The sequence below is a fragment of the Taurulus bubalis genome (genome assembly GCF_910589615.1).
Source record: "Taurulus bubalis genome assembly, chromosome: 2".
NCBI lineage: Eukaryota > Metazoa > Chordata > Actinopteri > Perciformes > Cottidae > Taurulus > Taurulus bubalis.
In genome coordinates, this window is record NC_136590.1 from 15,647,627 (window position 1) to 15,661,602 (window position 13,976).

General features: G+C 41.8%; 2 protein-coding genes across 2 annotated transcripts; one reads left to right on the plus strand and one right to left on the minus strand.

Moving 5' to 3' along the window:
- Positions 1–2,275: 2,275 nt before the first annotated feature.
- On the plus strand, positions 2,276–5,423 carry LOC306753835 (NADPH oxidase organizer 1-like; the record flags this gene model as incomplete). The annotated part of the gene is made up of 6 exons (XM_079237752.1): positions 2,276–2,356; positions 2,454–2,526; positions 2,892–3,075; positions 3,166–3,374; positions 3,486–3,626; positions 3,948–5,423. The coding sequence occupies 6 exons, from the start codon at positions 2,276–2,278 to the stop codon at positions 4,745–4,747; spliced, it is 1,488 nt and encodes a 495-aa protein (XP_079093878.1). The 3' UTR covers positions 4,748–5,423.
- Positions 5,424–11,054: 5,631 nt separating this feature from the next.
- LOC306753837 (NADPH oxidase organizer 1-like) lies at positions 11,055–13,603 on the minus strand (the record flags this gene model as incomplete). Its single annotated transcript, XM_079237754.1, has 7 exons — positions 11,055–11,776; positions 12,098–12,223; positions 12,335–12,543; positions 12,634–12,817; positions 13,171–13,243; positions 13,338–13,418; positions 13,529–13,603. The coding sequence occupies 7 exons, from the start codon at positions 13,601–13,603 to the stop codon at positions 11,055–11,057; spliced, it is 1,470 nt and encodes a 489-aa protein (XP_079093880.1).
- Between the last annotated feature and the right edge of the window lie 373 nt (positions 13,604–13,976).

The window sequence follows — 13,976 nt, forward strand, 5'->3', positions numbered from 1 at the left end:
AAAGTGCATGCTAAGTGGCATGAGTGTTTAAATATGAAGTGTGAAGCGGAGTGACCGGTAAGAAAAAAGAAAAGAATGAAAAACATAGTCTGAAAAATAGTCCTGGAGGTGAAAAAATTATTCAGTAAAATATTCCGAAAAATAGTCCTGGGGGTGAAAAAATAGTCCGAAAAGTAGTCCGAAAAATAGTCCTGGGGGTGACAGAATCAGTCAGTGGGGGACCCGGGCTCTGTTGATGAGCCCGACTGCCTACGGGAAAAAACTGTTGGTGTGGCGTGAGGTCTTGGTCCTGATGGACCTCAACCTCCTGCCAGAGGGAAGGGACTCAAACAGGTTGTGACCAGGGTGAGAGGGGTCAGCTACGATCTTCCTAGCTCGCTTCAGAGTCCTGGAAGCGAACAAGTCCTGGAGGGACGGCAAATTGCAGCCAATCACCCTCTCAGCAGAGCGGATGATGCGCTGCAGCCTGGCCTTGTCCTTGGCAGTGGCTGCAGCATGCCAGACAGAGATGAAGGAGCAGAGAATGGACTCAATGATGGCAGTGTAGAATTGCACCATCATATTCTTTGGCAGGTTGAATTTCTTCAGCTGCCTCAGGAAGAACATCCTCTGCTGGGCCTTCTTTGTGATGGAGCTGATGTTCAGCTCCTACTTGAGGTCCTGCGAAATGATGGAGCCCAGGAAGCGGAAGGACTCCACAGCGTCGACGGGGGAGTCACACAGGATGAGAGGGGCGGGTGGGGCTGCATTCTTTCTGAAGTCCACAACCATCTCCACTGTCTTCAGAGCGTAGAGCTCCAGGTTGTGCAGAGGGGAAAGAACGCAGCCTTGGGGGAAACCGGTGCTGATGGTCTGAGAGCCTGAGACGTGTTTCCCCAGCTTCACATGCTGCTTCCTGTCAGTCAGGAAGTCTGTGATCCACCTGCAGGTGGAGTCGGGCACTTGCAGCTGGGAGAGATTGTCCTGCAGCAGAGACGGGATGATGGTGTTGAAGGCAGAGCTGAAGTCCACAAACAGGATCATGGCGTAGTTTCCTGGGGAGTCCAGATGCTGGAGGATGTAGTGGAGGGCCATGTTGACAGCATCGCCTACAGACCTGTTGGCCCTGTAGGCGAACTGCAGAGGGTCCAGGAGTGGGTCAGTCAAGGTTTTGAGGTGGGACAGGACCAGGCATGTTATATCCTCTCTATTTAATTCATAGTACTGTGTGTAAAAATTATATACAGTGTTTTTAGGAGAGGTTACTTGACTTCAGGAGCAGGTTGGAGGCTGACTTACAGCAAGGCCATGCTAGCTTAGTGTTAGCACTTAGCTAACATCAGAGCGGCAGCCAGATTGACAGAAAACGAAAATTAGCGTTGCTTTCTGTCTGTACCGGGGGCCGATTTTGTTACCATTGGATAGAGTCAAGCTAACTGTTTCTATTCTATATTCCTTAAGCTGACTTCCTGTTAGCTCATAATTAGTGTACAGACATATCAATCTTATCATGAGCTTTTAGTTTGCTAGCTACTGTAAACAAATTGAATTAGCGTTTTTTCCAAAATATTTGAAACTTTGTAATGTATTTGTAAATGGTTTTAAAACATAACTTTACTAACATTAGGCGACAGTCTCTGTAGGGGCAAATTCATTTCAAATAAATTTCAACTGATGATGAATCATGAAACAATAATGAACAAATATGAATAAATGTAAGTAATGTGTTGAAATATTCCCCTAATTTATAACTGAATACTGCAATTGCATCAGCTGGGGTTTTTCGGTGACAAGCAGTGCGAGCAATTTTTATTTTCATGACAGCTGCTTTGTTCCAGCTCCACATTCTCGGGCGTTACCTCTGACTAAGATGCCAATTTGAATGCTAGAATTTGCAGCTACAGTGGTTTGTCCACGCCTCTGCATGTATGCAATCCTTTTTTCCAGCCCTCAGGTGTTGCTCTCTCAGACTCCGCCTCTGTTATGTGAAGCAGATATAAACCGCAGCAGACTCTCTCATCTGGCAGAGCAGCAGAGACAGTGCAGCTTGATACTGAAGGTCAAGAAAGCAGCTTTTCATCCTGAGAGCTCAGACACAAACAAGTTGACGATGGCTGGTGAACAACGCTTTGTAATCAGTGCCCGCATTATCGGAGCCGTGCACAGGGACACACCAAAACTGAAGGTGAGTTAAGACCTCAATCGTTATACATGTGAGGTGTTAAATATCTCTGCTGTATTTGGGTTTGTGTGAAAACATTTTGGGTCTCAAATCTTTTTTTTTCTCTCTCCACAGATGTTCATGGTATCTGTGTTGTGGTCTGACGAGAATGAAGTTATCGTCTACAGGTCCTTCAAGGATTTCAAGAAATTTCATGTAAGACCAAAACTCCTCCCCCTTGGTGTAAGAACTCTGCTTTTTATATTGTAGGAATAATAATTAATTAAAATGTGTTTTTTTATCTTCCAAACAGATGCTGCTGAAAAAGAGGTTCCCTCACATGAACCCTTTCAAGAAAAACGACAGAGTGATCCCCAAATTTAAAGGTAAGATTATTTCAACGCTGTGTTACAAGTTGTATTTAAATGGTTTCCTATAAGCATTTGTGTATGTGCAGCCATAATTAGAGGAATATCACACAAAACAGTTTAATATCTGTCCAATCATGGTTTATTTAACTTGCTCTTCCTCTGAGGTGCACTGTTGTATCCTTTAGAGCATCCTTTCACTCTGCATTAGTGTTGTGTCTTATATGTGTCTTTGTTTAAAAAAATGTAAGCATTTAGAAAAGGCCATGGAAATGCCATCTAGCTATTTCTAAGAAAAATGCTTTACAAATATAATTCTTATACTCCCCTTCTTCTCAGCCAATCTGGTATTAATCCTGAACCGTTTCCTCTCCTCTCTCCAGGGCAGGACAGGAGGAACAGCCTCCAGCAGAAAGGATCCACGCGATCGGTCCAACGCATGAAGTTCCTGGAGAGCTACTGCGACAAGCTGTTGAAGTGCAACCAAATTGTGACTCAGAGCTCCATGGTTGTTCAGTTCTTCATGCCCAAAGACCAAGACCTGCAGTCAGACTTCACCAAGAACAGGTAGGTTGTCTTGCCAGTGTTTAGGTCAAGTCATGTGAGAGTTTAATAGATGTTCTTGGTTTCTAAATGACTGACTTCTCTCTCACACAGCGTCATGATCCTGCTGTCTGATGATCTGCCTGATGGCTCAGGTGAAGGAGGCGGTGATGTGACGCGCCAGCATGCAGGCAGCGTCACTCACCCGTTTGTCACCCAGACTCACCGCTGCGTGGCCGCTTACGAGACAAAGGACACCAAGAATCGTCCGTTTAAGGTCGCTGTGGACGAGAAGCTGGATGTTTTGATTAAAGACCCTGCAGGTCAGTGCTGCACTTTTTTAATGCTGTTGCTTTCTGAAAATAAGCAAAAACATTGAGCCACCCCCACACTCATTTCTGTTATGCTGAAAGTATGTTTTATTTCCTCTCCAGGTTGGTGGCTGGTGGAGAACAAGGATAAGCTTTTGGCTTGGTTCCCTGCTCCCTACCTGGCGTTATGGGAAGGAGAGGATGATGATGATGATAATGATGATAATGATGATGATGATGATGATGCTGGATTCCAGCTTTCAGGTGTGTGTTACTGAAGAACTGATCTCATTGAACAAGCTTGATGACTGAACTGACTGAACCTTTGTAAGCCTGGCATTGGAGTGACATCATATGACATTACTCTGAAAATCAATGCATGTCAGATGCACCTACTTCATATTACTATGAAGGCTAGTCGTTACAAATAACCAGCACTGTTAAGTGGTCTTTAACCACTGAAAGTTAACATGCATCTACTCCTTTCTACTAAAACTCACTTTTATGAAGACAATATGTTTTCATAAAAGTGAAAACATGTTGTAAAGCAGTTTCTGAGCTTGTTGTCTTGTTTGTGACCTTTAGGTGCCCTGTACTGCGCAGTGAGGAGTTACTCAACTAAGAAGGATGACGAGGTGTCTGTGCCCATTGGCTCTGTGGTGGAAGTGCTGAGGAAGTCTGACAACGGCTGGTGGCTCATCAGGTTCAATGGCAAATCAGGTTACATCCCCTCCATGAACCTTCAACCATACAACAACCCACTGGCAGGCCTTTACAGCATGCAGAGAAAGCTGCACGGTTCCACTCTGAACCTGGCAACCAGCAGGGAACCTCAGGCTACTCGTCCACCCGGCAGCATCAAAGAAAACAGCCCACGACGGGGTTCTGCAGGACAGTCCAGAGGAGAGCCCAGTGTGCCAGGCCGTCTCCAAAAGGCCCGATCTCTGGATGTCCTCTCTGAGAACTGGTCGCAAACACCGACAGAGAGTGATGCCTCAACCTCAGATGGCCGTGCACGCAGCTTGAGCAACACAAGCACCGAGAGCAACACAAGCACCGAAAGCAGCTTCTCAGACATCTCCTCAAGCAGTGAATCATCGACTCCCACAGGCAGTCCTACAGCCTCTTTCCAGCCTGGTGTCAGTGACAATGGGAGCAGCAGCCCTGATCTTACTGTCTCAGACCGCCGTGGATCCAACACTAGCTCTGACAACTTAGAATCCTTCAGCTCCAAAGGCAGTGCGACTCCTTCAATTGCTCCCAGAGTGCCACCCAGACCAAAAACCGAGGAGATCCTGACCCGCTGCACCACCATGACCCGCAAGGCCGCCCTGGCCACCAAGACCCGGCTTCAGATTCAGCCAGAGTTGATCCACAGCCGCTAGGGAATCACCAGCCATGGATCTATGAAGTACTCATGTGACATATTTAACCTGTTTGACCCCATAGGGTCTGTCAATCAAATGTGTTTTGTGCAGCATTGTTTATATCTCTATCTTAATGTTTTGTCATACCAGAGATTGAAGAAATAGTAACCTTGACACGATAAATATATGTTGAAAACCACAAGATACTAGAAAAACAATAATGTAGCTTCAGTGAAGCGTCAGAAGGAACAAGAACATGAATGTGACATTGTCATTCAAAAGTAAAACAAATATTCTCTCTCGCTTTGACACCCCTTAAGGGTAAATCTATGTGGATTGTTGGAGTTGAAGTAGAAGTTTTTATACTAAACTGTATTTGATGTATTCTTCTTTACCATTCATCACAGCTTTTAAGACATATAAATCAGTTATTTAAGTTCTGAGCTGTTTGGTGATAAATCATTAATCACCAAATGATCATGCACCCTTCATTTGTGATATAATTACCAGCAGTACTTTAATGTGTATAATATGTTATAGTTTATATGAGTAGACTGAAATCCCGTGTGAAGGCTTCTCGATCCATTTCCAAATGAAGGCAGTAAAACTATGGGTGTGTTAAACAAGCTATTAGCAGATAAGAAAGGATTACCGGTTTTCTTTCTGAACATACCCTTATTGAATTATTACCTTCCATTTATGTTTTGTTACTTATTGTATGGTCATGTATATTCATGTACTGCATTTTAACCTGTTCACAAGTTTCACATTAACATGTCAATAAAATATAATTTAATCACAAGAAGTCCTTGTTTAATGAATATAGAAGCGAAGAGTGTATGTATTTAGGTACATTAAACATGTTATTTAGAAAGATCCTGTAGCATGCAGCCATAACTGGCCACCCAGAATATTTTGCAGTTGCTGCGGCAGTATGTGAGATTGGCCGTGTTCAAAAACAGAGGTGCACACTCATGCAGTCACGGACACATACAAGCACACACATAACCAAATGCATTATCTCTAAGGGTTTCACCTGGTGGACATATTGATAATAATAATAACCTTTAATTATATAGTGTCTTCTTTTTAAACAAGGTTTAAAAGGTGCTGCACAAATGAAAGCAACAAACACAAAGTATTAGCAAAACTATGTACACTATGAGTCAAACTTCAGATAACACAAGCACAGATAAAATCGCACCGTAAGAATGCATAATATGTGAAATGAGAAAAAATATGCTAAACACATGAGATGCAGAACTAGCTAACCGGAGATTTGTTAGAATCCATTGGGATGTCATACTTTGAGGCGTAGTGTAGCCATGAGCTGTACAGGAACATCCACAATGGACTCCTGACAGGTGGTGGCGGTGGTGAAGGGGTAAAGAGCAATGCTGAAGATCCAGATGGTTGAGATGTGGACCAACTGGAAAGACTGGTTGTGGTGGAGACTGAACGTTAATGAGGTAGGGGAGGCACAAAAACTGTGACGCATGAAATGGGACACTGCAATATTTTGAATTGACTGTCATGCAAGCAATATTGTTACGTTAGCTAGAGACACATCAACATATCAGTAGCGTTTTTGTTTTACTAAGATAAGGTACAATAATAATAATAATAATAATAATAATAATAATAAGATACAATGTTATCGTAATGTTTAACCTTTCATCAGTGGTAAATAGTGAGTTAATCTACCACCATAAATTGTTCTAGTGCTTATCTACTAGCAACAACATTCACATCAAAAACATCTCTGCAGAAATTAAATATTGCCTCTTTTATCATCATCATTCATTGCCACACAATAACAGGAAATACATTTTAGGGTTTACGGCAACTCCTGTTTACTTCAGGAAAGATTATCGTCATAAAGGAAGGATTCATTGTGTTATTCTGAGAGACAAGGAAACCTGAAGTAAATAATTAATCAAACACGTGCTGCTAAGGAGAATATATGCCCTCTGATTAGATTTGTATGATCATCAAACCAGATATATGGTATAGTGTGTGTGTGTGTGTGTGTGTGTGTGTGTGTGTGTGTGTGTGTGTGTGTGTGTGTGTGTGTGTGTAATGTAATTACACACAGATCTCAACACTGCCATTACAGTACATATCACCTTAAATTAAGCTCAAGCGTAGGTTCAGTAAGGAAGACACTCTTTACTCGCCGGTTCATTCATAAGCTTTTAACTTTTAAATAGTTTCTCCTTTCTGGTGCTGTCAGTTGTCATTTCAGCTTAAACCGATGTGACCCTCCTCCACCCCAGGCACCTCCAGTCAGCATTCAGTCCTGCTCATCATTCATCTTCTGATCTGCTTCTTTTTAACAAAGTCAACCTTTGCAGAGTAAATGTTCACATATTGTGCAATGATTTGGGTTAGAGTTTGACCTTACAGCTGCATCATTTCAAGTAATCATTCTGAAAGTGCTTTTTTTCTAGGAGGACCTGAAACTTCTTAATTTTTTTCTGTGTGTTATCTTCATTTACTCTTAACCAGTAACATATAGACTGACATTTACACATCTGAACAAACACTCACATTTGTAGCCATGTATTATAACCAAAATTATTCAAATAGCCCTCATGGTTGCAGAGATACACCCTTTTTAGTTTGGGTATGCAATTTTCGAGGAAAGGGCCTAACAATAGGTGAGTTTTTAAAAGGTGGAACAACTATATGCCAAACTTGCAAAACATAATAATTGTGGGGAAATGTTTCTCAACTGTGGCTCTTTAACATCTGAATGCAGAATCTTGAATCGGTAACTTTCTGTAGAAATATTAACTGTTCCTGTGTGTAGCGGCAATCTTGTCTCCGTCCGGTAATCCCTAGTACCACTACTGTTACAGTCTGTGTATGGGCAATGAGTTTGACGCGTAATGAATCTTCAGAGGCAGTAACTCCACTTTAAAAGTTTACTCAACAAAAATAAAGACACAAGAATCATTCAGTGCTCAACTTGGTCGATCAAGCGATCAAAAAACTGTCTTGCAGACTGATTAACCTCAACTGAGGGATATAGGCTATGACGTAGTCAGTAACGTAACTTAAAGGAGCATTTCAACACACTTTCATAAATCGCTAAACACATCTTATTAAAGTCTATTATGGCTCTTACACTGTGCTTGTGGACATCATTTACTTCACTTCTCCTCAGATATTGTTTCACATGAAAAGAAAAAAAGAGCGTGGCACCAAATATAAACATTGGGAACGTTTCTGGCCACACATGAAAGTTATGGCAGTGTGCAGTGTGATCTCTTAGTGACATTACTGACTGAAAGTAATCTCTACATCCTCAGATATTGTTTTACATGAAAAAAAAAGAGAGTGGGATCAAAGATAACAACAGGAATGATGGCAGTGTACATTCTGATCTATGTATAATACAATTTATACCACTTCCCTGACACACACACACACACACACACACACACACACACACACACACACACACACACACACACACACACACACACACACACACACACACACACAATCATTAAACAATAAAACTGGTTTGGTGATTGTAAAAAGTTGGCTGTCTAATCATCCGGCATCTTTTCACGTCAGCAGCACATGCCAGATTAATGATTCACCTTGGGTTTCCTTGTATCTCTTACAGTAACACAATAAATAATTTATTTACAACAATAATGGCCCTCTTGAAGTAAACAGGGGTTACCGTGAAGTCCATATCTATCTCCTTTCCCGTGTGGCAATGAATGATGATTGTGATGGTTACAAAAACATGCCACATTTTATTGAGTGAACAGAAGATCATAAAATGGGGTAGTTGCAGAAGCTAGTCTGATTTATACAATTATTTGGTGCCAAGTGGTACATCTGCACATGCAGGTGTGGGTGAGTACAGAACAGAACATGTACCAAAATGATACAAGGTAAAAATGTTCTACCGTATGTCAACAGTGTCGGATCTTCAATCCATAGCAGGATTAACCGTAAACTGTTATATGTCAAAACATCTCATACTCAAATGTTGCTGTTAAAACACAAATCTGCCATTATGCATGCACACCTCCTGAAAAAGACACAGACAGTCAGGGTGTCGCCAAAGAACGTCGTGAAGAATCATATGCAGGTGGTTTTCTGAAGAGATGTCTTTTTGAAAAAGGCCTACACCATTGAAGATATTTAAATTGTTCAAGTATTGTACACAAAAGTTCATTCACAATAAGTAGATCAATATTGCTTTTGATATGATGGGAAATGTTATCAGTAGCATTTATTAAAGATGTTTTCATTTATTATTTATTTAGAAAACCTATGGTGTCTTAATGGTCTAAGATGCATAAATAAAGGCCAATTGGGCAAAAACAAAACCCTTTGTTTGTTTTGTTGTTGCTTTTACAGCCCGAGTAGGTTGGGTGTAACTTATGTTACTTCATCTTAAAACTATAAACATTGGATGGCTTCAATGTGTGACAACCCTGCTCCTCCCATACACTATAGGTGTCACTGTTTGGGTTCTGTTACAGGTGCTGTTTGGAGTGTCGTCAGCCTGGATGAGCCACACCTGAGCCGGAGTGGCCTGGCCATAAAAGACTGTCTGCATTTGTCTCTCTGGGGGAGGGCATCTGGTGTGTTGCTGCTGTTGACGCCATTGCTGCCCCTTATCTTTTGCTTTGTATCTTTTTTCACATACCTCCACTTTAAATGGTTGATTGATTTTTGTGTTCATAAATTCCTGCTCATTTGTCTCCCACTTCATGTTGCAGTCTTTGAGCTGAGTAGTGACAAATGGCAGCACAATCCAAACTGCTGTACTCTTTAATTTGTCACACATATTTAAAAGCAGACCAGACTGCTGTGCAAATGCAGTTTAAAATCAGGCTATCTGCAGTTTAGAAATATTTCAAAGCTCATTCCCTCTTCAAGGATGCCTTGAAAAAAAATCTCAGTTTTGTCTCATGTGCATTATTGTATCACATGACACAGGTGTCTTTGTCAAAATAGCATGCCCCATTTCCAACTGGAACAAAATGCATCTCAACAGCTGTGAACTGGATCTAGGAAATATGGATATATATAATATAGATATGAGTCCTATTTTAGCTGTTCTCTATTGGCTCCCTGTTAACATACACAAAATGTGTTCTCAAATATATGTTGTATATGTGTATTGCCATATGCAGACTTTATGGGGTTAGTAGAACAGCCAATTAGGTGCTCAAGTTGACATGTGATAATAAAGTTTCACCTTTTGGATGACAGAGTTCCACTGAAACTAAAGTAATGCCCCACGTTGTCTTGTTCCTCCATTAGTATATTCGGGTTAACACTGGGTATACACACTATACAAACCACATCTGCTAACACTTCCTGTTTTAGAATAGTTTTTTTTTTACTTCTCAGATCTCAAGTTGTGGAACAATCAATGTGCTTTTAAATGTCATATGCTCTGAGATTAGAGCATAGCACTCTGAGGAAAGAGCATAGAACCTTGAAGTCAGAGCATAGAACCCTGGGATCAGATAATAGAACCCTGAGCAGAGAATAGAACCCTGAGGTCAGAGCATAGAACTCCAACTTTCCAACTGGAACAAAGATTGTTATTGATAGTACTTGTAGCTATTTATCCCCATGAAGAGGGGGAAAACATTCTCGAAAAAAAATGGCATGTGGCCATAGATGTACAACACATTATCTCTGGTGTTGGTGCTGCAGAGTGAATTCAGATGATTACAAATGATTTAATATGGAAACAAAAACACAACTACTCTTCTCTTCTATATTCATTGAACAGGAACTTCTTGATACTATAGTATAAATTAGATTTTATTTACATGTTTATGGGAAACTTACACATAATGAAGCTGCATTGTGAACAGGTTATAATGCAGCATATACTGTACATGAATGGACAACAATACAAATGATCATACAATAAACAACAAAACAATACAAATATAATAAATAAATAAGAACATGTTCTGACATTTGGAAGTGGATCAAGAAGCCTTCACACATTGAGCTTTTATCTTTCTCTTTCTCTTTTTCTCTTGAAGTGGATTTAAATCTCGACAGAATATTTGTTTTACTTTTACATGATCATGTTCTTGCTCCTTCTGATGCTTCACTGAAGCTACATTATTATTATTATAAAATCTTGTGGTTTTCAACCTATTTATATTGTCAAGGTTACAATCTCTTCAATCTCTGGTGTGACAAAAAACTTTAAATAGAGATATAAACAATTATGCACAAAACACAGTTGACTGAGAGACCCAATGGGGTCAAACAGGTTAAATATGTCTCATAAATACTTCATGAAAAAAACTCTGTTGATTCCTTAGCGGCTGAGGATCAACTGTGGCTGAATCTGAAGCCGGGTCTTGGTGGCCAGGGCTGCTTTGCGGGTCATGGTGGTGCAGCGGGTCAGGATCTCCTCGGTTTTTGGCCTGGGTGGCACTCTGGGAGCCGTCTCACTTCCTGTTGACCTCTCAGATCCAAAACTGTCAGAGCTAGTGTTTGATCCACGGCGGTCATAGAAGCTGAGATCAGGGCTGCTGCTCCCACTGTCACTGTCACTAAGCTGGAAAGAGGGTGTAGGACTGCCTGTGGGACTCGATGATTCACTGCTTGAGGAAAAGTCTGAGGTTGAGGCGTCACTCTCCGTCGGTGTTGGCGACCAGTTCTCAGAGAGGACATCCAGAGATCGGGCCTTTTGGAGACGGCCTGGCACACTGGGCTCTCCTCTGGACTGTCCTGCAGAACCCCGTCGTGGGCTGTTTTCTTTGTTGCTGCCGGGTGGACGAGGAGCCTGAGGTTCCCTGCTGGTTGCCAGGTTCAGAGTGGAACTGTGCAGCTTTCTCTGCATGCTGTAAAGGCCTGCCCGGGGGTTGTTGTATGGTTGAAGGTTCATGGAGGGGATGTAACCTGATTTGCCATTGAACCTGATGAGCCACCAGCCGTTGTCAGACTTCCTCAGCACTTCCACCACAGAGCCAATGGGCACAGACACCTCGTCATCCTTCTTAGTTGAGTAACTCCTCACTGCGCAGTACAGGGCACCTAAAGGTCACAAACAAGACAACAAGCTCAGAAACTGCTTTACAACATGTTTTCACTTTTATGAAAACAAATTGTCTTCATAAAAGTGAGTTTTAGTAGAAAGGAGTAGATGCATGTTAACTTCCAGTGGTTAAAGACCACTTAACAGTGTTGGTTGTTTGTAACAACTAGCCTTCATAGTAATATGAAGTAGGTGCATCTGACATGCATTGATTTTCACAGTAGTATCAGATGATGTCACTCCCATGCCAGGCTTTCAAAGGTTCAGTCAGTTCAGTCATCAAGCTTGATCAATGAGATCAGTTCTTCAGTAACACACACCTGAAAGCTGGAATCCAGCATCATCATCATCATCATTATCATCATCATCCTCTCCTTCCCATAACTCCAGGTAGGGCGCAGGAAACCAAGCCAAAAGCTTATCCTCGTTCTCCACCAGCCACCAACCTGGAGAGGAAATAAAACATACTTTCAGCATAACAGAAATGAGTGTGGGGGTGGCTCAATGTTTTTGCTTATTTTCAGAAAGCAACAGCATCAAAAAAGTGCAGCACTGACCTGCAGGGTCTTTAATCAAAACATCCAGCTTCTCGTCCACAGCGACCTTAAACGGACGATTCTTGGTGTCCTTTGTCTCGTAAGCGGCCACGCAGCGGTGAGTCTGGGTGACAAACGGGTGAGTGACGCTGCCTGCATGCTGGCGCGTCACATCACCGCCTCCTCCACCTGAGCCATCAGGCAGATCATCAGACAGCAGGATCATGATGCTGTGTGAGAGAGAAGTCAGTCATTTAGAAACCAAGAACATCTATTAAACTCTCACATGACTTGACCTAAACACTGGCAAGACAACCTACCTGTTCTTGGTGAAGTCTGACTGCAGGTCTTGGTCTTTGGGCATGAAGAACTGAAAAACCATGGAGCTCTGAGTCACAATTTGGTCGCACTTCAACAGCTTGTCGCAGTAGCTCTCCAGGAACTTCATGCGTTGGACCGATCGCGTGGATCCTTTCTGCTGGAGGCTGTTCCTCCTGTCCTGCCCTGGAGAGAGGAGAGGAAACGGTTTCAGGATTAATACCAGATTTGCTGAGAAGAAGATGAATATAAGGACTTTTCTTAGAAATAGCTAGATGGCATTTCCATGGCCTTTTCTAAATGCTTAATTTGTTTTAAACAAAGACACATATAAGACACAACACTAATGCAGAGTGAAAGGATGCTCTAAAGGATACAACCAACAGTGCACCTCAAAGGAAGAGCAAGCTAAGTAAACCATGATTGGACAGATATTAACTGTTTTGTGTGATATTCCTCTAATTATGGCTGCACATACACAAATGCTTTTAGGAGACCATTTAAATACAACTTGTAACACAGCATTGAAATAATCTTACCTTTTAATTTGGGGATCACTCTGTCATTTTTCCTGAAAGGGTTCATGTGAGGGAACCTCTTTTTCAGCAGCATCTGTTTGGAAGAAAAAAACACATTTTAATTCATTATTATTCCTACAATATAAAAAGTAGACTTTGTACACCAAGGGGGAGGGTTTTGGTCTTACATGAAATTTCTTGAAATCCTTGAAGGACCTGTAGACGATAACTTCATTCTCGTCAGACCACAACACAGATATCATGAACATCTGTGGAGAGAGAAAAAAAAAGATTTGAGACAAGAAACTTTTCACACAAACCCAAATACAGCAGAGATATTTAACACATCACATGTGTAACGATTGAGGTCTTAACTCACCTTCAGTTTTGGTGTGTCCCTGTGCACGGCTCCGATAATGCGGGCACTGATTACAAAGCGTTGTTCACCAGCCATCGTCAACTTGTTTGTGTCTGAGCTCTCAGGATGAAAAGCTGCTTTCTTGACCTTCAGTATCAAGCTGCACTGCCTCTGCTGCTCTGCCAGATCAGAGAGTCTGCTGCGGTTTATATACGCTTCACATAACAGAGGCGGAGTGAACATGCAGAGGCGTGGTCAGTGCTGATGGATCTTCTGGTAATCGAAATGGCATCAAAGTGAGAGATCATGTATTTCGTGAATGACAAAGCAGGAATTCTAAGTGTGAAAACATGTTGCCCTAGTTTCGTTTTGAAACATGTACTGCACGTGCAGACGTGCCACTTGGCACCACCGAATAATATTTTGACATGAATGATGACGTAGTCAGACTAGCTCATGCAACTAAAGC